This window comes from Bombina bombina, chromosome 3 (genome assembly GCF_027579735.1).
Source record: "Bombina bombina isolate aBomBom1 chromosome 3, aBomBom1.pri, whole genome shotgun sequence".
Taxonomy (NCBI): domain Eukaryota; kingdom Metazoa; phylum Chordata; class Amphibia; order Anura; family Bombinatoridae; genus Bombina; species Bombina bombina.
Genome location: NC_069501.1, coordinates 274,579,431 through 274,605,403, shown reverse-complemented (window position 1 = coordinate 274,605,403; position 25,973 = coordinate 274,579,431). Strand labels below are relative to the sequence as shown.

Here is a 25,973-nt window from a genome sequence, read left to right as displayed (position 1 = left end):
GGTTGAAATGTTGAGAGGCTACTATTTTATTGTTGGTTTTAAGACAGTTTAGACCTGTTAAATAGATCAGTTCAATGAACTGAGAAGAGACTACTGTCGTTAATTGACCAACTAATACTGTGAATTAGGAAAAGATCCAAATAGAAATCTGTTGTTGAGGAGGTCAAAGTGCTTAGCATGAGATCCCTGAACATCATCAAAACATCTTAGCAGCACATTAACTATAAAAAATGAGATTAATGGTTAAGTGAATAAAAATGTATTGGTAACTAAACTATTTCTCCATCCCGTGTCTTTCGTTTCTTCAACAAAAGGAAAAAAAAATATTTTTCTTATTTTTTTTTCTTGTTTAAAAACAGCCTTTCAATTTGTTACCAGATAGACATCTCATACAATTACTTATTGAACTGCTCCAATGAAACATTTACTTGTATACTTAGATTCTTCCTAAATTTTAACTTTGGGTTCTCCAATAACCAATCTTTATTTATGTTTAACTACTGACCTGAAATGCTGCAATGAAGGTCTTAGTGGAGCATAAATCAACATAAGTATTTAAGCTAAACTGTTTCCTAAGGGCCCAGTTCTCTAAAGCTTGATGGCCTAGCAGGGTTATCTAGAATGTCTTGTCAGTACTGCACAGTCCCTCTTAGAATTTTAAAAATGCAAATTTTAGCTTAAGAGGTATTAAAGGGACACTGAACCCAATTTTTTTCTTTCATGATTCAGATAGAGCATGCAATTTTAAGCAACATTCTAATTTTCTCCTATTATCAATTTTTCTTCATTCTCTTGATATCTTTATTTGAAAAAGAAGACATCTAAGCTTTTTTTTTTAATTCAGAACTCTGGACAGCACTTTTTCATTGGTGGATGAATTTATCCACCAATCAGCAAGGACAACCCAGGTTGTTCACCAAAAATGGGCCGGCATCTAAACTTACATTCTTGCATTTCAAATAAAGATATCAAGAGAATGAAGAACATTTGATAATAGGAGTAAATTAGAAAGTTGCTTAAAATTACATGCTCTATCTGAATCCGGAAAGAAAGAATTTGGGTTCAGTGTCCCTTTAATGTAGGGTCTAAGTTTTGTAGAAAAGACACATACATTACAATACAATGCTTAAAGGTATAATGAACAGCATTTTTTTTCTTTCATGATTCAGATTATCTTGCTATCTTTATTTGAAAAAGCAGGAATGTAAGCTTATGAGCCAGCCCATTTTTGGTTCAGCACCTGGGTACAGTTTCCTGATTGGTGGCTAAGTTTACCCACCAATCATCAAGAGCTATCCAGGGTGCTGTACCAAAAATAGGCCGGCTCGTAAGCTTTCATTCCTGCTTTTTCAAATAAAGATACCAAGAGAACAAAGACAAATTGATAGTAGGAGTAAATTAGAAAGTTGCTTAAAATTGCATGCTCTATCTGAATCATGAAAGAAACAATTTGGGTTCGGTATCCCTTTAAAAAAAGAATTTTCATGATTTCTCTCCATGGCAGTGAGTTTTTGATCATTGGGACCTACGAGAGCAATAAGTCAATGAATAATTATCACATACATGTAGTTGATTTGAGGAGAGTTGTTTATATAGGTGTTGTATATAAATATTAGTATTAATAGTTAACTAAAGTGTGAAACTAGCATCTTATCTTGTGTAACTAAATTTTGGTGCTCAGATAATCTTTCTTATAATGAATAAAAAGATAATCTTTCTTATAATGAATAATATGGCTGGGAAAAAAATGTTGGAAAACTTTTTTGAGAATGTGCACCTAAACTGATGATAAACTTCTAAACTAATTCTCTGGAGTTCCCATGGTGACATTTAATAAACAAAAAAAAAAAGAAAAAAAAGAAAGTTAATTTTCCTTTTAAATCCATAATACATAGAAAGAATTAAATCTTACTGCAGTCCATCCGTTGGGGGGGAGGGTTTAATTACAGTAAAATCAGGCAAATATATAAATAATGTGTAATTTTAAGCATAATTAAACATTTTGTTTGGAATTAAATTTTGAGTCATGAAAACATTTTTTTTCTGGTCCAAGATTTGCTCATGGAATCATTCAACTTTTGACAACATTATTCATTTGTTAACGAAATTATTTAACCCCCTTTTTTCCTTGGAGAAAGCCTTCAATAAAACAGAGGAGCAGCTGGAAAGCAGATTAAAGGGATATGAAACTTAAAACATTTCTTTTGTGATTCAGACAGAGCAAACCATTTTAAAAAGTTTCCAATTTACTTCTATTATCAAATTTGCTTTGTTCCCATGATATTCTGTGTTAAAGAGATACCTAGGTAGGCATCTAGAGCACTACATTACATCATATAGTGCTGACCTCTAGTGTTCTTGCAAATGGATAACATTCTTCCAAAACTGCTCCAGACGTGCACGCTCCTAAGCTTATCTCCTTGTTTTTCAACAAAGGATACAAAAAGAACAAATGATAATAGAAGTAAATTAAAGAGTTAATTAAAATTGCATGCTCAATCAGAATCATGAAAGAAAAATTGGGTTTCATGTCCCTTTAAACTTAAATGAAGTCAAATTAGAAACGAGTGCTACTGCTATAAGCAGCACTAAAAAGCTGCTATTTTGTAATTTATTTTATTTGTTGGTGTCAGGAACAAAAGTGAAGCTTTCATGAACTCTTTCCCACCTGCAAAAAAGCCTTTCCCACTTTAGATTAATGGTTTTAACCACATAAATGAACAACATTTTTGCTGTATCATCATTTGTTCCTTCTGCTTGTTTTGCTTTTTGACACAAAATGCAAAGAATACAGCACGATTAGTGATTTTTTGCATTTGTCCATGTGTACAAATACGTGTGTTTTATAATTATGTATCCTTCTATGCTTTAAGCCTCCAGGAACACTGCACTGGCAAGGCAGAATACAGGATTATAGGGCCATTACAGTAAAACCATTACATTTATCCCTGTTATCAACTATGTAAAACTATGTGTTTAACACTCCTACAAAGGGGTTAAATATATAAAGTAATGATCGAGAGCTGCAGAGAACTGCTGGTCCCAAACAGAAAATGCTGCTAATCCAATCAGCACAACCCAGCTGTATAACTAGTGCTGCTGATTAGCTCAGCATCTGTTTCTGCTGAAACAGTTTTTATTTTCTAAGATAAAATAATGAGACACGCAGGTGTAACATGCTTATAGAATACAACAAGACCTGTGAGAAAACCTCAGAAATGCCAGAGAAATACCTCTCTTCAGCCCACTTGCCAAGGCTCCAAAACTCATTTTAAAACATACTGTATAAATAAAGTATTCTTTGTTTTTTTTTATACTTTTAATACAATTTTAACTTTGATTTTTGAAATAACATATTATAAATTATTTTCCCTGTGCACTTTAAATAAGAATTTTCCAGTGTAAGGTAAATTTATATTTTGATGCATATTTTTAATATAATTGTAATAATTTACTGTTATAACAATTGTAATATGTACTTTTATTATATTCTTTAAATTGTTCTTTTAAAGAGCATATTTTATTGAGCACAATATTGTGATATGTACATCTCCTTCTCAAACAGAAATGTAGGTTATGCCCTTTAGCAGATAAACACATCTTAAAGGGACAGTCTAGTAAAAAAAAAACGTTCATGATTCAGATAGGGCATGTAATTTTAAACAACTTTCCAATTTACTTTTATCATCAATTTTGCTTTAAATTTTTGGTATTCTTAGTTGAAAGCCAAACCTAGGTAGGTTAATATGCTAATTTCTTAGCCCTTGAAGGCCGCCTCTTATCTAAATGCATTTTGACTGTTTTTTACAACTAGAAGGCATTAGTTCATGTGTGCCTTATAGATAACATTGTGCTCATGCCCATGGAGTTACCTAGGAGTCAGTACTGATTGGCTAAAATGAAAGTCTGTCAAAAGAAATGAGATAAGGGGACAGTCTGCAGAGGCTTAGATACAAGATAATCACAGAGGTAAAAAGTGTATTACTATAACTCTGTTGGTTATGCAAAACTGGGGAATGGGTAATTAAGGGAGTATCTATCTTTTTAAACAACAAAAATTCTGGTGTAGACTGTCCCTTTAAGGTAAAATTTCCCTTTAGAGAATACAGTGAAGGAACTTAAAGCACTGATGTATCTTTTTAGAGCATTCTGCCTGCCTGAGAGGAAAGCTTAAAGTGATGGTAAATTTTATGTATGCTGACAGCAGATCCGGAATCTTGGTAGTTTTGTATATATAGTTTAATTTATAAAATGTTATTAGAAATGGACAAAAAAATATTATTTACGATGCTGTATACATTTTATTATCCCCCTTTGGCCACCCTCTACAAAACTCTTTTTCTCAAGGTGACGTTTTCACCTCTTATCCAATCATTTTTTTAGCCATACGGCTTGCATTAATAACTTTGCAACGTTTTGAGTTTTTTTTGGGAGGGGGTTTGCCAAGCCCTATGGCTAGAATAAGAGGTGAAAACATCACCTCAAGAAGATAAGAGTTTTGTAGAGGGTAGCTGGAGGAGGGATAATAAAACATATCTATATATTACAGTAAATAAACGGTATATATATATATCATAATGAATGAAATGTTTTTGCAAATCTCCAATAACATTCCATATATTAAACAATATATAAAAAGCTATGGAGATTCAGGATCTATGAGCAATTTACCTTCAATTTAAGAGAATTGGGCTCTAAAACAGGTGCCAAATATATTTTTTTACCAATCAGGAAATAATGTTAGGTTATTGTTTCTGCCAGAGAAAATGTTTACATCTAATTTAATTTAGACAAAATTATACATTATACAATTTTACTTGTCTATCCCCTCTGATAAGATACCTGAATAAATCATTTGTCTGTAGGAATGAGGTTCTTTGTTTACTTGTGTACCTGGTGACATAGTTTATATATATACTGTATATATACTGTGTATACTATATTAATGTGATTCTACTATACTGTTTCTTTCTAAAGTTGTGGGTAATGGACATATGCCTGAGCTATCTGCATATGCTGCTGACAAACAAGAGAAGAAACGCATTAATAAAGGAATGATGTTATGTGTATGCTATGCTGCAAGCATTGGAGGAACTGCAACCTTAACCGGAACTGGTCCAAACCTTGTTTTAAAAGGGCAGCTTTCCCAGTAAGTAGTTATAATATGATTTTAGTACCATACATTTTATTTTGCTTGTGATCAATATAAGATTTTGTAACTCAATAACATTTAGATGTAAAACAGTCATAAATGCATCCCGTTTCACATTTTTAAACATTGTAAACATTGAAAACATTTGGCAATCAAGGCCAATTAAGGACAGATGTAAAAGAGCTAACAGTAACTTTGCAGAATGTAGCAGGGTTTGGCTAAAGTCTGAAACATGCACATCAACCTCTCATTGAAAATTTGAGTAAAATTACTATTGGAACAGAATAGCTAGAAAACAAACTAATGTAACTACCCTCAGTACTATGTACTTAATTAGCAGCTGTCTCAAAAAAGGAACGTTTGTGGTTCAACCAATCAGAAGCAGCAAAGGTTCTCCCAGTAGTTGCCAATCAGCTGACTTCTCCATGTCATTTTGAATGGGTGATAAATAAAGCTTTTTATTTGATGCATTTGGAGACATGTCCCACTCCCTAACCACCAAAAGAGCTTTAGGTTTTTTTCAGCATGTCCTGTTATGTTCAGTTATAGTCAGAATAAGTATTTTTTACACCACTTATTTTTATCAGCATAAGACAATGTTGGTACAAATACCTAATTACTTGATTAGCATAAAAATTATATCACACATAAAAAAATATGTCACACAGTGATATTGATACACACACATATAGACTATAATGACATACAGGCTTCCACACTCATGCAGTGACACAGACACAAATACTAAAAGTGACATAACAGATAAATAATCACACAGTAACACGCACATTCCATACTTCACCATATACATTATATTATGAAAGTGAACAGGGAAGTATTAGTAGTTTAAATAGATATACCTATAAGAACATGTGACCTGTTAGTTTATCCATTTTTAATGTAAAATGGATAATTCTGTATTGAATAATTGTTATGTGTGTGGAGCTTGTCAATATCCATCATTAACGAAAATTGTCACCAGTCAGTGAAAATCAGTTGAACACAAACATATATTTCTACATGTAAAAGGACTTTAAAGTATTTTTATAAATGCATCAGGAATTAATCACTGTATTACAAAAGATCTGCATCCAAAATAAATTAAAATTTATAAAAAATCATTAAAAACTATCCTTTAGAAAAATGTATTTAATAGTTTATCTGCAAAAATCTCTATCAACTTTAATGGTGAATTTTGTACAAAGCTCATTATATTGCAATCGACCGCTTTGTTAGCAAAGATTACATTGTTTTGGAGTCAAGGGACACACCAGTTGAAAATCCTTGAAAGTGTGGTTTATCTTATTTCTTTTAATGCGGCCAATCAGAGACAATTATAAATGAGCTCCTGCACCTATCAAGCAATTATGTAGGAGAGCCTGTGTTTTGAATTTCCTAGAATACATTCTAGCCTTTTTGCAGTGAAAAATTTAAATTTTAGTAAAAATAGGTGAAAATAAATAATGAAAGTGCATGGCCAAGTTTTTCTCAGAATGCATAATTACACTTTTTTATGGAGAATTTTTTTTGGGGCCTGATTACAATTGAAGTGATATTTATCGCTCCCGCTCAAGTATTAACTCCACTAAGAAGTAAGCGTCAGGTTGCGCTTGTAATACAAGTTTAAAGTAAAAAGTTTTCACTCGTGCACTAACCCGACATGCGTAAAAAGCAAAAATTTTAATATTGCATGAATGATAACTTATTCCCCCATAGAAGTCACTGGAGCAAAGAAGAGAAGAAAAAAACACCCTACTTGTGCGCAAACTCGATCGCATATTCTCAAGTGCGCTAACCCAACATGAATTGTCTTTATAACAGGTTGGAGTTATAGCTTTCACTTGGATGTTATAAGTTGCACTGAGTGATTACAACTGGATAAACAAAAACTGTCTGTCTTTATTTTAGGCTGCAAAGCAACAAAATGTGATTATTTTCAAGAGGGTGATTCTTTTCAATTCCCACTGTATAATATCTTTATTTTCAATTTCTTTAAAGTGAATGTAAATTTTCACAAATGAAAGCCCTGTTTTTAAAAATACTGTTAAAAACAGGGGCACTTTAATTCATGAAAGTTTACATTGCAGCCGTTTAAAAAAAAAAATACTTACTTTTTCTTCCTTGCAAGCGTGGAACACCGGAGCAGCGATTCCCCCGCCCCCAGGTCGTCTCTTCTTTTGTCAGAAATGATGAATCCGGCTTCCTCCAATCAGGAAGTCGGATTAGTCATTTCTGGTGCAAGAAGTGACAACCTGAGGGCGAGGGAATCGCTGCTCCGGTGTTCCATGCTTGCAAGGATGAAAAGGTAAGTATTTTAAAAAAACGGCTGCAATGTAAACTTTCATGAATGAAAGTGCCCCTGTTTTTAATACTATTTTTAAAAAGGGGCTTTCATTGGTGAAAATTTACATTCACTTTAAGCTGTGCCCACATATTACCACAACATTGTTTCAAGTTAGTTACATTTGTTTGTGCACTGACATATTTTGTCAGACAGAATAATTTTGCATGTTCAGTACTCACTACAGGACGACTCTTAATTGACTTTAAATAAAAATATAGAAATATTGTTCTTCCCTACAGGATTTTTCCAGAGAACGGAGATGTTCTGAATTTTGCATCATGGTTTGGTTTTGCCTTTCCCAACATGATTGTGATGTTGTGCTTGGCCTGGTTCTGGCTTCAGTTCTCTTTCATGGGATTAAAGTAAGAATTCTGTTTGCATTGCAATCACTATGTAAAAATACTAATGCTTTATAAAGAAAATGTAAAGTGATATTTACAGAAAATCAATGTAATGTTGAAATTCAGCTCCATACCGCACTCCAATACCAGCGCTGCTTAAGTCAGCGGTGAGCTGGTTGTACGTGCTCGTGCACGATTTCCCCATAGACATCAATGGGGAGAGCCGGCTGAGAAAAAGTCTAACACCTGCCAAAAAGCAGCGTAAAACTCTGTAACGCAGCCCCATTGATTCCTATGGGGAAACACATTTTATGTTTACACCTAACACGTCCCTAACATGAACCCCGAGTCTAAACACCCCTAATCTTACACTTATTAACCCCTAATCTGCCGGCCCGACATCGCCGACACTTACATTATACTTATTAACCCCTAATCTGCCGCTCTGGACATCACCACCACCTACATTATATTTATTAACCCCTAATCTGCTGCCCCCAACATCGCCGACACCTACATTATATTTATTAACCCCTAATATGCTGCCCCTAACATCGCCGCAACCTACCTACATTTATTAACCCCTAATCTGCCGCCCCCAACATTACCGCCACTATTCTAAATTTATTAACCCCTAAACCTAAGTCTAACCCTAACACCCCCTAACTTAAATATAATTTAAATAAATCTAAATAATATTAATATCATTAACTAAATTATTCCTATTTAAAACTAAATACTTACCTATAAAATAAACCCTAAGCTAGCTACAATATAACTAATAGTTACATTGTACCTAGCTTAGGGTTTATTTTTATTTTACAGGCAAGCTTGTACCTACCTAGCTAAAATAAATACAAATTTACCTGTAAAATAAAGCCTAACCTAATTTTGCAAATGTTTTTTGCTATGGGACTTCCATAGCGCCGGTATTACGAGTTTGTCCTGGGAGGCCAAAAAGTGAGCGGTACACCCTCTACCGCAAAGATTCCTAACGCATTTTAAAGTCAGTAGTTATGAGTTTTACACTACAAAGCCATAGCATAAAACTCATAACTGAAGTGCTAAAAAGTACACTAACACCCATAAACTACCTATTAACCCCTAAACCGAGGCCCTAACGCATAGCAAACACTAAAATAAAATTATGAACCCCTAATCTGCCGCTCCAGACATCGCCACCATTATAATAAACATATTAACCCCTAAACCGTCACACTCCCGCCTCGCAAACACTAGTTAAATATTATTAACCCCTAATCTGCCGCCCCTAACATTGCCGTCACCTACATTATACTTATTAACCGCTAATCTGCCGTCCCCAACGTCTCTGCCACTATTCTATATTTATTAACCCTTTTAACCTAAGTCTAACCCTAACACCCCCTAACTTAAATATAATTTAAATAAATTTAAATAAAATTAATATCATTAACTAAATTATTTCTATTTAAAACTAAATACTTACCTATAAAATAAACCCTAAGCTAGCTACTATATAACTAATAGTTACATTGTAGCTAGCTTAGGGTTTATTTTTATTTTATAAACTAATTTGTATTTATTTTAACTAGGTAGAATAGTTACTAAATAGTTATTAACTATTTAATAACTACCTAGCTAAAATAAATACAAATTTACCTGTAAAATAAAACCTAACCTAAGTTACACTAACACCTAACACTACACTACAATTAAATACTATTAAATAAATTAAATACAATTAGCTAAATTACAAAAAACCCCCACTAAATTACAGAAAATAAAAACAAATTACAAGATATTTAAACTTGTAACGGTACCAACCGGATACCAAGGGTTAACACCAGGGAACAATGTCCTGCATAGGGAATCAGCAATTCACAACCCAGCCAGTTTTCAGGTTTTAAACAGAATAACACTTTATTTGAAGGCAGCATACAGATTTATACAGGTTTTTGACCCCCCCCCCCCCAGATGGGGGTTGAAAGAATGTTGTACATTAGATAAAAGGGAGAAGCGCCCTTGACATGATACAATAGGGTTATATTACTTAAACACTTCAACCACAGGACACTCTTGACTCTCCTTATCACTTAGGCGTTTCTCTCTGGGGGTGATCAAACAATAGAATGCTAAGCATTAATTAGATTGTAGCTGGAGCCAGCCACTTGTGGTTAGAAAATAAAGTTAACACTTTCAGTCCTGACTGAAGGGTCTGTCACAGACAACCTTTCTTACGTTATAGTCCAGAAGTGGCTAGGTTTGCCACAATGCTCCCCCAGAACCAAGCCGGCATACACAGTCTGATCCCAACGGATCGGCTTGGGGATGTCCGGGGCAACAACTTTCGGCTCAAGTAAGCTACGGGGTGTTCTCCGCCATCTGCTCCAACTTGGCTCAGTACTGCCCCCACCCCAAACATGGAAGCGTCTCTTCCCGGAGGGACTGGGCTTGGGTAGTCACAGGGTTAACATTAGCGGGATCCATGGGAGCATAGGCAGAAACAAGGGGGGCCAAGTCATTTCCAAGGAGAACATCAGCAGGTAAGTCCTTCTTGACCCCCACATTCACAAGTCTAGCGCCCACTCCCCAATCCAAATGTACCCTGGCAACAGGTAGGTGGAACACAGTGCCCCCTGCTACCCTCACAGCCACAGTGTCTCCAGTGTGCTGTTTCTCAGGCACCAAGTTCTCTTGAAGCAAGGTCATGGTAGCACCAGTATCCCGTAGACAACTGACCTCCTTCCCATTCACTTTAACCCGTTGCCGGTTATTCCGGTGGGCAGCTTGCACGGGGTCTGCTTCATGTAGGCTGCCCCAGCATTCTGGCGCCTCTACGTAGCGGGCCACAGGCTGAGGATTATGTGGGATTCCGCCAGCGGGTCTTCTCCAGGACTGTGCTTGATTCGCTGCATTTAGGGGACACTCTGGTCTTTTGTGCCCTAGTTGCTTACATCCAAAGCACCGAATAGGTTGTGAGTAGCCCCGCGAATTGAACCGGGCTCTCTGAGGGTAGTTCGTGGCCGGAGGCCGTGTGGTATAGCGGTGCGCCGGGGGTTGGTAACTGGCAGCTGCTGGGGTGACTGGGGGTCTGTACTCCACTCTAGCAGTGGGCAATCGGTATACTGCTCCCCCTGCCCCTCGTACTGCCACGGATCCGCCAGTGGGTGCTGTATCCGGCACCAAATGGGGAGCTATCAGGGTTAAAGTAGCTCCCGAATCCCGAAGTCCCTGGACCGACATCACCTCATGCAGAATTCCCAGGGGTTCCTCGGCTTGGGTGCTCAACACCTCATGAGCGGCTGGCTCCGTTTGGTAATGGTGAGCAGCCGCCCTTGGGGCCAGGTTCTGTCTGACCTGGTTCCAAGCTTGTCTGCTCCGATTTTGGGTGCACTCACGTGCCATATGTCCCCACTGCTTGCAGGTGTGGCATTGTATATTAGCCCGTCCGTTGTTAGGCTGTAGTCCATGGTGCCTCCTGGCATCAAAATGCTGGTCTGCTAATCTGGCTGCTTCGGTTAAGGTGAGGGGTTTTCGATCTCTCACCCATTCTTGGGCTTCTGGGGACAAGCCGTTAAAGAATTGCTCCAACAGCATCAGTTGTCGCAATTCTTCCATGGTGGTAGCTTGGCTGGCCTGTATCCACCCCTGAGATGCTTGATCCAGCTTGTGGGCCCACTCTGCATGGGAATCTCTTTCTGGCTTGCGCAGGCCTCTAAACTTGCGCCGGTATGCCTCTGAGGTAATGGCATATCTTTCCAAGATCGCTCTCTTCACTTTAGCGTAATCCTTGCTGTCCTCCCTGGGTACAGCGCGATACGCTTCCGCTGCCCTACCGGCTAGCTTGCCTGCTAGCACCGGCACCCATACGGACTGCTCCAAATCATGTAACTCGCACAGTCTCTCAAAATCCTGTAAATACCCATCAATCTCATCCTTCTCCTCACAAAACATTTTAAATGCATGGTATGGGATTTTGGGTCTTACTGGGTTGCTGAGTGCGTCCAAAATGGATTCTGCTCGGGAGGATGCATTCCGCGGACTGTGTGCCATCACGTACTCCTGCACATCTGCCATTACCACGGATAGCATATCCCGTGGTACAGGTTGGGGTAAAAATTCCAGCCTGGTCCTCATTTCCCTCTGGTATAGGGTCTCCTCCATGGCTGCTGGAGGCGTAGCGCTGCGAGCTCTGTCTCCCTCCATCAGCTCAGCAATTAATATAGCCTTGGGTTTGCTGCTGCCTATCTTTCCCCTGGCTTCTAGCAGTTCCTTTTACGTTTGTCTCTTTAGCTTAGAATAATCCATCTCCATTCACTTCGGTCCCTGGTACTCCTTCCATCTTAGTCAGTATTGTAGTAATCCCCCTCTTCCTGAGGTTACTGCTTGTGTAGTTGCTCTTCTGGGCGATAAGGTTCATTCCGTCGCTTGCCACCAATTGTAACGGTACCAACCGGATACCAAGGGTTAACACCAGGGAACAATGTCCTGCATAGGGAATCAGCAATTCACAACCCAGCCAGTTTTCAGGTTTTAAACAGAATAACACTTTATTTGAAGGCAGCATACAGATTTATACAGGTTTTTGACCCCCCCCCCCAGATGGGGGTTGAAAGAATGTTGTACATTAGATAAAAGGGAGAAGCGCCCTTGACATGATACAATAGGGTTATATTACTTAAACACTTCAACCACAGGACACTCTTGACTCTCCTTATCACTTAGGCGTTTCTCTCTGGGGGTGATCAAACAATAGAATGCTAAGCATTAATTAGATTGTAGCTGGAGCCAGCCACTTGTGGTTAGAAAATAAAGTTAACACTTTCAGTCCTGACTGAAGGGTCTGTCACAGACAACCTTTCTTACGTTATAGTCCAGAAGTGGCTAGGTTTGCCACAAAACTAATTACACCTAATCTAAGAGCCCTATCAAAATAAAAAGTCCCCCCAAAATAAAAAAAACCCTAGCCTAAACTAAACTATCAATAGCCCTTAAAAGGACCTTTTGCGTGGCATTGCCCCAAAGAAATCAGCTCTTTTACCTGTAAAAAAAAAATACAAACAACCCCCCAACAGTAAAACCCACCACCCACACAACCAACCCCCCAAATAAAACCCTAACTAAAAAGACCTAAGCTCCCCATTGCCCTGAAAAGGGCATTTGGATGGGCATTGCCCTTAAAAGGGCATTTAGCTCTATTGCTGCCCAAAGCCCTAACCTAAAAAAAAACACCCAATATACCCTTAAAAAATTCTAACACTTACCCCCGAAGATTCACTTACCGGGAGAAGTCTTCATCCAAGCGGCAAGATGTCCTCAACATTGCCGGAAGAAGTGGTCCGCCAGACGGCAGAAGTCTTCATCCAGATGGCATCTTCTATCTTCATCCTTCCGACGTGGAGCGGCTCCATCTTCAAGACATCCGGTGCGGAGCATCCTCTTCAATCGACGGCTTCTTCGGAATAAATCTACCTTTAAGTAAGGTTATCCAAGATGGTGTCCCTTAGATTCCCATTGGCTGATAGAATTCTATCAGCCAATCGGAATTAAGGTAGAAAAATCCTATTGGCTGATACAATCAGCCAATAGGATTGAACTTCAATCCTATTGGCTGATCCAATCAGCCAATAGGATTGAGCTTGCATTCTATTGGCTGATTGGAACAGTCAATAGAATGCCAGCTCAATCCTATTGCCTGATTGCATCAGCCAAAAGGATTTTTTCTACCTTAATTCCGATTGGCTGATCGAATTCTATCAGCCAATTGGAATCTAAGGGACGCCATCTTGGATGACGTCACTTAAAGAAACTTTCATTCTGAAGAAGCCGTTGATTGAAGAGGATGCTCCGCGCCGGATGTCTTGTAGATGGAGCCGCTCCGCGTCGAAAGGATGAAGATAGAAGATGCCGTCTGGATGAAGACTTCTCCCCGTCTGGAGGACCACTTCTGCCCGTCTGGAGGACCACTTCTGCCGGCTTTGTTGAGGACATCTTGCCGCTTGGATGAAGACTTCTCCCGGTAAGTGAATCTTCGAGGTTAGTGTTAGGATTTTTTAAGGGTGTATTGGATGGGGTTTTTTTTTAGGTTTAGGGCTTTGGGCAGCAATAGAGCTAAATGCCCTTTTAAGGACAATGCCCATCCAAATGCCCTTTTCAGGGCAATGGGGAGCTTAGGTTTTTTTAGTTAGTATTTTATTTGGGGGGTGGTTGGTTGTGTGGGTGGTGGGTTTTACTGCTGGGGGGTTGTTTGTATTTTTTTTTTACAGGTAAAAGAGTTGACTTCTTTGGGGCAATGCCCCGCAAAAGGCCCTTTTAAGGGCTATTGATAGTTTAGTTTAGGCTAGGGTTTTTTTTTTTTTTTTTTTTTATAGGGCTCTTAGATTAGGTGTAATTAGTTTAAATATCTTGTAATTTGTTTTTTATTTTCTGTAATTTAGTGGGTTTTTTGTAATTTAGCTAATTGTATTTAATTTATTTAATTGTATTTAATTTAGGTAAGTTATTTAATTGTAGTGTAGTGTTAGGTGTTAGTGTAACTTAGGTTAGGTTTTATTTTACAGGTAAATTTCTATTTATTTTAGCTAGGTAGTTATTAAATAGTTAATAACTATTTAGTAACTATTCTACCTAGTTAAAATAAATACAAACTTGCCTGTAAAATAAAAATAAACCCTAAGATAGCTACAATGTAACTATTAGTTATATAGTAGCTATCTTAGGGTTTATTTTATAGGTAAGTATTTAGTTTTAAATAGAAATAATTTAGTTAATGATATTAATTTTATTTAGATTTATTTAAATTATATTTAAGTTAGGGGGTGTTAGGGTTAGGGTTAGACTTAGGTTAAAAGGGTTAATAAATATAGAATAGTGGCAGAGACGTTGGGGATGGCAGATTAGGGGTTAATAAGTATAATGTAGGTGGCAGCGATGTTAGGGGCGGCAGATTAGGGGTTAATAATTTTATTTTAGTGTTTGCGATTCGGGAGGGCCTCGGTTTAGGGGTTAATAGGTAGTTTATGGGTGTTAGTGTACTTTTTAGCACTTTAGTTATGAGTTTTATGCTACAGCTTTGTAGTGTAAAACTCATAACTACTGACTTTAAAATGCGTTAGGAATCTTGGCGGTAGAGGGTGTACCGCTCACTTTTTGGCCTCCCAGGACAAACTCGTAATACCGGCGCTATGGAAGTCCCATAGAAAAAAGCCTTTGCGAAATTTACGTAAGTAGGTTTGTGGTAAGGCCAAAAAAGTGTTGCGGTACACCTATACCTGCAAGACTCGTAATACCAGCACGCATAAAAAAACAGCGTTAGGACCTGTTAACGCTGCTTTTTTACCTTAATGCACAACTCGTAATCTAGCCGCTTGTGTACTTCTGTGCAGAATTCTCCAGGGTCAGATGAAGTTCTTCATATTTAAAGGACCATAATAGTTGAAAAATTGCATGTTCCAATTAATTTAAGCATGTCATTTTAAGACTATCGACCATATACTACTGTGTATTTAACCCCATAAATAGACATAATAGACATCTGTGGGGGTGCACACAAAAACTTACAATTGCTATCGCTTCAGGTCAAAGCCAAAAGTGATCTAAACATCTGATCAGGTTGTGGATTTCTTTAATTACTTTTATACTATGGTTTACTATTAAAATATAAGTTACAAACACTACACACATACATACACAGGTATACACACATACAAAAACACACCTTTGAGCCCTTATCAGTCATATACCATATTCCTTTAAATCCCTTTTTAAAACATTTATTTAAATAATAAACCATTATTTTGTGACTAATATGTTTACATATAAGTGACTTTATTTGAATATATTTTACATGTGTTTTGTTGCACGTATTATCAAGTGTTAACGTTTTCTTCAAGTCTCAAAAAGAGCTTTATTTTCCAGTGCTATTTTTGTTTTGCTTGAGCACTTTACTCACCATTTGTGATATGAGCTGTAATAATGCTCCATGCTCTATCCATTAAAAGTATAGCGCACGATAAGAAAGGTCGGTTGAGTTTAAATTCTCTGCTAAACTTTTTTTTACCATCCACTTGTAATACCAGATTGTGTGCTATTCGTAGCACAAGGTAGCACAAAGAATAACGCACCATGCCCTATTGATTGTGCTCCACTTGTAATCTAGCCCATTATCCTGCATTAATTAGTAAGTTTAGTATATCTTTAACATGATGCAGTTTAAATTTATTTATTATTTATTTATTTATAAAATATTTTACCAGGAAGGATACATTGAGATTTCTCTCGTTTTCAAGTATGTCCTGGGATTACAAAACATTGCATTGATACAATAGGGTACAATAAAATACAAAAACAATAATAAAAATACACATTATATGCAAACATTTAACATAGAGCAGGTATGAAATATTTAATCAACCATGACAGGAGCATTCTGTTTTGAGATATGTATAGAGGGATCTCTTAAAGGATTTTAGGCTTGGGGAAGTTTTTAAAGTGTGAGGGAGGTCATTCCATAATTGTGGCGCTCTGTAGGAAAAGGAGGATCGAGCTGCTTTTTTTTTGTATTGAGGCAAGCTAAATAATGTGCTGTTATTGGATCGGAGGTTATAGGAGGTGGGAATAGCAGGGGAGAGCATTCTGCTCAGGTAGGGTGGGAGCTTCCCAGAAAGGCTCTTAAAGACAAGGCAGGAAAGATGGAGGGTGCGTCTGGATTCCAGCGACAGCCAGTTTAGTTCTTTTAGCATGTCACAATGGTGGGTCCTGTAGTTACATTGTAGCACAAAGCGGCAGAGCGAGTTATATAGCGTATTTAGTTTATTAAGGTGAGTTTGCGGAGCAGGTGCATATACTATGTCCCCATAATCCAAGATAGGCATCAGCATTTGCTGTACAATCTTTTCCTTTACTGTAGGGCTGAGGCAAGATTTGTTTCTGTACAGGGCACCTAGTTTTGGATAAAGTTTAGAGGCAATTTTTTCTATGTGGAGTCCAAAAGATAGATTTGGGTCTAACAACATACCTAAGTATTTAAAAGAGTGGACTGCGGTCAGCGTGCAATTGGATTTTGTTTTGATGCGAAGATGGGAATTTTGTAATTTATGTATTTTAAGTCCCGTTCCAAAGATCATTGTGACCGTTTTGTCAGTGTTTAGGAAGAGTTTGTTTTTTGAGATCCACTTTTCTACCTCTGTGAACTGGTCTTGGAGCACTGTTTCAAGCTGCAGCAGATCAGATTTGTTTGCATAGATTACCGTGTCGTCTGCGTACATGTGTACAGTTGAGGATTTGCAGACATTAGGCAAATCATTTATAAATAATGTGAATAGTAGGGGGCCGAGAATGGAACCTTGGGAACACCACACGTGACTGGGAGAGGGAGGGAGTCACTGTTAGAGACAGAGACATATTGTGATCGATCCGATACATATGATTAAACCAGGTTAACGGGTGATCAGCAATACCAGAGTTTTTAAATTATAAATTATAGTTAAAGTAACATTTCTTTTAAAAAAAAAATTAAATTTTAAATTATAGTTAAAGTAACATTTCTTTTCATGATCACCAATTTTAGCTGCAGTAATGAAATGAGTATGAAAAGAGTTCAAATTTGTCTACTGGTAAATTGACAATTGGCATAAAGGTTCCAATAAGAGAATAAACCTCTTTGATTTGAGTTTTATATCTAAGCTAGTACTTACTTGTTAGCATCACCTCTCTCTAGATCTTTCTCTGTTGTTGTTTTTTTCCCCGGGAGCACTTTTCTATCATTACTGTGCCTGCCACTTTAATATTTTCTATACACTCTCTTTTAGTTTCTCTCTCATCTATTCAGTTTCCCTCTCTGTATCTCTTCTTTTCCTTATTGCAGGCTGATCTACTGGACTAATCATTCATTAAGAAATTGAGGTCAGTGCCAGTAGTTGGAAGATAAGGAGTTAAAGTCTTGTTCCTCTCCGTCAACTTTTATCTCTTATCCAAAGAGTAACTCCCTCACCTTTTCCTCATATTAAGCTTAAAGAAGACATGGGGATGTGGCGCTTCCAGGTCAGAAAAAGAACGAGCAGCATATAATGTGATCCAGGAAGAGCACCGCAAATTGGGTCCCATTTCATTTGCAGAGTGCAGTGTCCTCTTTCTCTTCACTCTACTAGTCGTACTTTGGTTTACAAGAGATCCCGGTTTTGTCAAAGGCTGGGCCACCATACTCTTCAATACGGACAATGTAGAGTAAGTGTGTAAGATTTATTTTTTTATTGAGGGTACTCTCCTGCTTGTGTGGGAATACAGACATGTTTCCTAAAATATTTCATTTCACAAAAAGGAAAGAAATTATATGTGGTATGCTGTGGGAAACTATTAACAGAGAAGCACCCAACCTGGACTGAACAATGCCTCAATAGCTTGTTGTTTGACCCATCATCACCTGACAGCAGCCTCTTTTAGCCCAGTTGTGCTTCTCGTTCAGAACTTTCCTGAAGTATATCAGTCTGATCCCACCTAAAAAGGATGGTCCAGTCCCAAAATACCAGGAAATCCTCATCTGAATGAGAAACATGACAACCTCAGATGATTGTTACAGCCTTCTGTGGGTCTTGTCACTGAGGTGCAGCCATTTCCCTCTAGGCACATTGGTCAGGGAGTCAACATCTGGTTTTCCACATTATTGTTAGGGAGACATTAACCAAGGGTGATAATTTACATATTACCAGCAAGAGAAACACCAGTTGTTTAATAGCTTTTTGTTTGACAAGTGACCACCTGAAAACAGCATCTGCCCATAGGGATGAATGCACGTCTCTGTTATTTTGCTTTACCCTGTTCAGTATTGCCTGGTATTCCTGGACTGAACTTTTATTAGGACAGGACCACACTAATGTGCTATGGGATATTTATGCTCTAGGAAATGCATGATGAGCTAAAAGAGACTGCACCCTGAGTGGCACTGGCCTATAAAAAAAACCCTGCTGAATTCTTTTTTGGAGTGAGTCTTCCTTTCTTTTTTTTTCAAAAGCAAATTTTACTAAGTATAAAAAAGGGGAAATAGGACTCCTTGTTCACATACCTAATGGGAAGACACTGCACATCACTGATCAGGCCCAGAAAGGGCAAAATGCACTACTGGAGTTTAATGCTTTTCCTTAGTCATGGGACAATTGCCTGGTATTTTGGGGACTGTTGTTTTGGCCGGATTACTTTGGTAAACAACAGAATACCTATCCTATGTTAGACAAGCAAATAATAATTTTGCTCTTTCTCAGTTGAGTGTCCATTTAGAGTTTATTTTTCCATAAGCTGTGGCTAAATCAACACAATATGCAATCACATTAAGCCAATTTACAATTATCAATTGCATTAAAATATCAAGTAGCCACAATATATCAAGTAGCCACAATAAGGCATTACATAACTGTGTTCTAGCATGCTCGGATTTTAAATACAAACACATTCCCTTTGTTCTTTCTGAATATTAAATGATTAGAAAGTTTTGCACAGTTGTACCTAAATAAAATACATTATTATAATTATTATATAATTTAATTAAATAAAACTATTTTTGAATGAAAACAAACCTTTTACATACTTTAAATATTTTGTTTAATTTTTCACAAAAGGAGCGGAAATGACCGGCCATGAAAGTCGGTATAGGTTATGTAAATTTTGCTACCGCCCCACAGACAATGGCAAAGTGGCTGGGTTTGTTAATTTTAATATTATTATTATTTCATGTGTCTGCTTTGCATGCGCACTTGCTTTATAAGGTAATCGCATGCGTACTACTGTCATAAACTCTCAGCGGCCATATTTGAATTCCTTTTGATCGCAAGCAAATAATATTTAATATGCTTGTTAGTCTAGGGGTACTTTGTACACTTACCTAGAAGATCTTGCTAAAGTTGCTGCCGCTCCTTCCTTTGCAACATACACTATCCCTGGAACTTCATCGCTCTGGTACGCCACTCCCTCCAGCGTTGATGTCACAATCTATGTGTCTGCCCTGCATCTGACACTTGGATCATGAGGCGCCGCAGGAGAGAGGATAGAGCTGGATGAGTCTGCGCATGCGTTGGCCAGAAAATCATTTTAATGCGCATGCGGGCCGCCATGATGTCTCTACCTAGGTAGAACATCGGTATAGGGCCCGCATAATGAGTATAACAATGGGCTTGTCACAATATTATTTTTTTAATCAAAATTAGAAGAAAACGACATAAAACATTTAACAGGTACCAATTACAAATATCTGTATTATATATAGAAGTTTTTAAAGAGTTAATAAAAAAAAATTTGGGTTTACTATCCCTTTAAACAATTTAAATTTATGTATAAAGCAAAATAAGGGATCATAAAAGAGAAAAAGTAAAAGGAATTCAATTTTTATAGAGAAAAAGTGAAAAAAAAATATAGATTATAATATTTGTCAGGTTATGGTGTGCTGAGACAAACAATCCTCAGTGTCTCTTAAAAAGCCTTTCCCACACAGATCAACAGCAAAAATATAAAAAAAACAGGATTTGAAGCAATCAGCTGCATAAATAAAAAGTATGTCAGCTGCAATCAGACACAGTTTAAACTTAAAGGGATAGTAAACCCAATTTTCTTTTTCATGATTCAGATAGAGCCTGCGATTTTAAAGAACTTTCTAATTTACTTCTATTATCCATTTTCTTTGTTTTCTTTGTATCCTTTGTTGAAAAGAAGGGACGTAGGCTTAGGAGCCGGCCCATTTCAGGAGCACATAGCAGTAGTTTTGCAACAATGTTATCCATTTACAAGACCACTAGATGGCAGCACTATTTCCTGTCATGTAGTGCTCCAGATGCCTACTTAGGTATCTCTTCAACACAGAATATTATGGGAACAAAGCAAATTTGATAATTGAAGTAAACTGCAAACTTTTTTATAATGGCATGCTCTGTCTGAGTCACAAAATAAAATGTTTGGGTTTCATATCCCTTTAAAGAAAAGTGTGGTAAATACAGTGCTCACATGAGCCTTAAAGGGACACTGTACACTAGATTCTTGTTTGCATACATGTTTTGTAGATAATCCATCTGTATAGCCCATCTGGGAGTGTTTTTGTAACAATGTATAGTTTTGCTTATTTTTAATAACATTGTGCTGATTCTCAGACTCCTAACCAAGTCCCACAGTGCCAGATTTATGCATGCGTTTACAGGCTCCTGTTTATGTTATCAGTCTTTTCATATGCAGGGAAGGGGGGAGGGGGGAGCGTCTGCTGCTTTTGTTTTCCCAGACCCTCTTACTGGGTGTCCCAGCCTAACCTCACCAACAGTGCTAAACTAGGAGCTTCTAAGTAAGTTTTTAAAAGGTTTTATTCTGGATTTTTTAGATGTGTATCTGTGCATATTCCTCTTCTAGTAGTGTCTATTATATGCAGTTATATGAAACTTGGTGTAAACTGTTCTTTAACAGTTCTAAGCAATCTTTAAAGGGACATTGTACTAAAAAAAAATACTAGTTAAAGGGATATAAAGCCCAAATTTATTTTTTCATGATTCAGATAGAGCATGCAATTTTAAGCAACTTTCTATTTTACTCCTATTATCAATTTTTCTTCCTTTCTTAGTATATTTATTTAAAAAGCAGGAATGTGAGCCTAGGAGCCAGACCATTTTGATTCAGAACCTGGGTAGCGCTTGCTAAATGGTGGCTATTGCAGCAAGCTCTGCTCGAGAACTTGTCTGCCTGCAGCTTGATACATTTTCCTGTTAGGCATTCTAGTATCAGTCTAGGGGTAATGGTAGTAAAGAAAATAGGTCACCCTGTCTATAGGTTCATGTGTTTTATATGTTGTCACCAATTATGCAGAGCCACCACTGATTTGCTAAGTTGTGCAGAGCCACCACTATTGTATGTTATGTCATGCAGAAATTAAAGGGACATTAAACCCAAATTTTTTTCTTTCATGATTCAGATAGAGAATACCATTTTAAACAACTTTCTAATTTACTTCTATTATCTAATTTGCTTCATTATCTTTATATTCTTTCCTGAAAAGCATAGATAGCATCTAGATAGGCTCAGTAGCTTCTGATTGGTGGCTGCACATAGATGCCTTATGTGATTGGCTCACCAATGTGCATTGCTATTTCTTTAACAAAGGGTATCTAAAGATTGCAGCAAATTAGATAATAGAAGTAAATTGTAATGTTGTTTATAATTTTATTCTCAATCTGCATTGTGAAAGAACATTTTTGGGTTTAATGGCCCTTTAATCATTATAGCTATTATAGTTTTAATAAATCAGATTAACAGTCAAGAGTTTGATGTGATAGTGAAAATGTATTTTCTGTATCTATAAGGTGGGGGAGGTGTCTGGAACTCAGTGTACAGGAATAACAATTTAAAACAAGAAAAGTCTTTCTAAAGTAATCTTTACTGAAGAAAAGATAAGCAGAAACAGATAAAGTACAAGTCTCTTCACAAGCACAGAACTCAGTGAGAACTGTTGGAAAGGGATTTTATGAAATGTCCAGCAACAAGATAGCATATGCAAGTAGGTATAAGTCTCTCTACAAGCACAGAACTCAGCGAATACTGTTGGTGAGGTATATTTATTGAGAAATGTCCAGAAACAGGTAAGCATATGCAAGTAGACATAAGACTCTCAACAAACTCAGAATTTAGTATACGTAAGTATCACAACAGAAGTCTTTGATTTTAGCAGTAGTAGAAGTATACATCAGTATTACAAGCAGAAGTCTTTGATCTCAGCAACAGTATATGCATACCCAAGTATTTTGGCAGAGGTCTTTGGTCTCAGCAAAAGCAGAAGCATATTTCGGATTTACAAGCAGAAGTCTTTGGTCTCAGGAGTAGTATAAACATACATCAGCATTACAGGCAGAGTTTCTTTAGTCTCAGCAGTAGTATATGCATACCCAAGTATTTCAGCAGAGGTCTTTGGTCTCAGCAGAAGCATACATCAGCATTACAGGCAGAGGTCTTTGGTTTCAGCAGTAGTATATGCATACCCAAGTATTTCAGCAGAGGTCTTTGCATAAGCATACAACTTTGGTCTCAGCAGTAAATGCATACCCAAGTATTTCAGCAGAGGTCTTTGGTCACAGCAGTAACAGAAGCATACATCAGTATGACAAGCAAAGGTCTTTGATCTCAACAGTGGAGCAGGAACTGGGAAAGCACCTTCCAAGGCAATTACTCTAACTGAGTAGCCTAGGGACTCGCAGCTGCTGCTGCTAACAGACTGGTCTCTGCGTCTCTCCATGTGGAATGCAGATGTGGATCACTGGGGTCTGTCTTTATTGCAATGCGGCTAGAAACTCAGCATTGGCCACAACGGCAGCTGGGTAAGTCAGGGATCCTGATAGTGACCCCTCCTTAGGTGTGACCTTCGGGGACACCTGTGAGTAGGATGGTTAGGATGTTTCTTCTTGAAATCTCGGATGCGTGCAGGAGCATGAACTTCAGTTGCTGGTACACAACTTCTCTCATCAGGACCATATCCTTTCCATTGGATGAAGTACTCCAGTTTTCCTCTATGGATTCTGACATTCAGGATTTCTTTAACTTCATATTCTTCTGATCCATCCACCATGACAGGTCCTGGTGTAGACAGTGTACGAGATAGAAATGGTTCTGGTATTACAGGTTTAAGAACAGAAACATGAAATACAGGATGAATATGGTAAGATGACGGTAATTGAAGACGTATTGCTACTGGTGAATGGTTCAATGGTGAAAGGTCCAATAAAACGAGGACCCAATTTCTTAGAGGGTAGAGCAAGCTGAAGGTGAGAAGTGGATAGATATACTTTATCCCCTACCTGATAATCTGGGGTAGGACGTCTTTTCTTATCAGCAACTGTTTGTATTGTTGCTGAGCCTGTAGTAACTTTTTCTTTACAAGTGCAAACATATTTTGAATTCCAAGTAAACGTTGATCATCAGCTGGTACTGAGCTTTGGAGAGGGGAACCAGGTAGCATAGTTGGATGATAGCCATAAACACAAAGAAAAGGAGACATGGATGATTGTTGTAAACGAATTCAGCTAGAGCGAGGTATTAAACATAGTCATCCTGTAAGGTGGTGGTATAACATAGTAGGTATTGTTCAAGAGTCTGGTTAGTGCGTTCTGTTTGACCATTTGTTTGGGGATGAAAGGCAGTGGATAATGCTCGTTGAATATGCAACCCCTTGCAAAAGGCAGACCAAAACTTAGAGGTAAACTCTGAACCTCTATCAGAGAAGATAGTTTCAGGTAAGCCGTGTAAATGAAAAATCTCCTGAAGGAAAATGGTAGCTATTTGATTAGCATCAGGTACCCCTTTGGTAGCAACAAAATGAGCCATTTTAGAAAACCGGTCAACCACTACCATGATAGAAGTATAGCCTTGAGCAGAGGGCAGACCAGCAATAAAGTATATGGCTATATCTGTCCAGGATCTTATAGGAATTGGGAGTGGTTGTAAAAGTCCTACAGGAGCTTGTTGTGCGTCCTTATTTGTTGCACAGATAGGACATGATTGTACATAGGTTTTAACATCTTTCTTCATACTGGGCCAATAAAATTGACGATTAATCAATTCTTGGGTCTTGTGAATGCCACTATGTCCACCTAATGGTGTATCTTGAACGAAATGTAATACTTCAGGAACGATACTAGACGGTACTACCACTTTGTTGTTCTGAACCTGGTATTTAGAATACTGTGCGGATGCTTCTGAGGAATCTAGGGCAGTTTCTGATCTAGCTGTCTGTTGACGAATAGTGTCCCATAAGGAGACTTGATTATCTAAGAAGTGTTTAGATTGTAGAATAGTAGTATGTTCAGACTCAGGTTTTTTCGGCCTCTCCAATGCAAGACAGAGCATCTGCTTTACCGTTTCTGGCTCCAGGACGGTATGTAACAATAAAGTGAAATCGACAAAAAAAAAAGCCCATCAGGCTTGTCTGGCTCTTAGTCTGCGGGCTGTATGTATATATTTTAGATTTTTATGATCAGTGTATACTGTGATGGGATGATCAGCTCCCTCCATTCTTTGAATGCTGTTTTTATGGCAAGTAGCTCTGTGTCCCCAACATCCTAATTTCTTTCTGCTGGGGAGATCTCTCAAGATAAGAAAGCCACCGGATGAAGATAATCCCTGTCACCAGCTCTTTGTGATACCACTGCTCCCATAGCAGTTTCAGAAGTGTCAACTTCAATATAAAAGGGTTGTCGGGGTTCAGGCATGATTAGGATAGGTGCAGAGGTTAAAAAATTGTTTTAACTGTTCAAAGGCCAATTGAGCTTTGTCAGTCCAACGGAATTTAACCATCTTTTTCGTAAGAGCAGTTATTGGTTGAATAATACAAGAAAAGTTCCTTATAAGCCTTCAATAAAAATGTGCAAACCCCACAAAGTGTTGTATAAATCTTTTTGGAGTCCATACTTATCCTTCCAGGTGTTAAAATGAAGCCTAGGAATTCCACAGATGTAGTGTTGAAGATACATTTTTAAAGTTTTGCATATAGATTATTGTTTCTTAACCGAAATAATACTGTGGTGACATGTTCATGGTGTTGTGATTCAGAAGAGGAGAAAATTAGTATATCATCAAGGTAGGCTAGCTTAAAGATATCCAGAATGTCACAAAAGATATCATTGACCAACCGCTGAAAGGTAGCAGGGGCATTGCATAAGCCGAAAGGCATATACTCATAATGTCCATAACTTGAACGAAAAGCGGTTTTCCACTCATCTCCTCTTCTTACTCTAACAAGATTGTAGGCACCTCTTAAGTCAATCTTGCTAAAGATGACTGCTGATTTCAGTCTATCCATTAGCTCTGGGATGAGTGGTAAGGGGTATTTGTTTTTGATGGTAATGGCATTGAGCTCTCTGTAATCGATACAGGGGCGAAGTCCTCCGTCTATTTTACTAACGAAGAATATGCCAGCTCCAGCAGGAGATTTGGATGGCTTGATAAAACCTTTCTGAAATTTTTCTTGAATATATTCTTTTAAAACTTTTAACTCTGGCTCAGACAATGGATAAATACATCCAAATGGAATTGGAGCACCTGGAAGAAGATCTATGGGGCAATCATACTCCCTGTGAGGGGGAAGGGTTTATGCTTCTTTCTTTTCAAAGACATCACAGAATTCTTTATACATGTCGGGAACTTGAAC

The 25,973-nt window shown here is 37.7% G+C and overlaps 1 protein-coding gene across 1 annotated transcript in view; it reads left to right on the top strand.

The window, feature by feature from the left end:
- The window catches only part of SLC13A5 (solute carrier family 13 member 5), a 118,241-nt gene that overhangs the window by 66,143 nt on the left and 26,125 nt on the right, over positions 1-25,973 (top strand). The window contains exons 5-7 of the mRNA XM_053704607.1: positions 4,978-5,149; positions 7,736-7,858; positions 17,828-18,043. Of these exons, the coding sequence (XP_053560582.1) occupies positions 4,978-5,149; positions 7,736-7,858; positions 17,828-18,043 (511 nt within the window). The remainder of the gene's footprint in view (positions 1-4,977; positions 5,150-7,735; positions 7,859-17,827; positions 18,044-25,973) is intronic.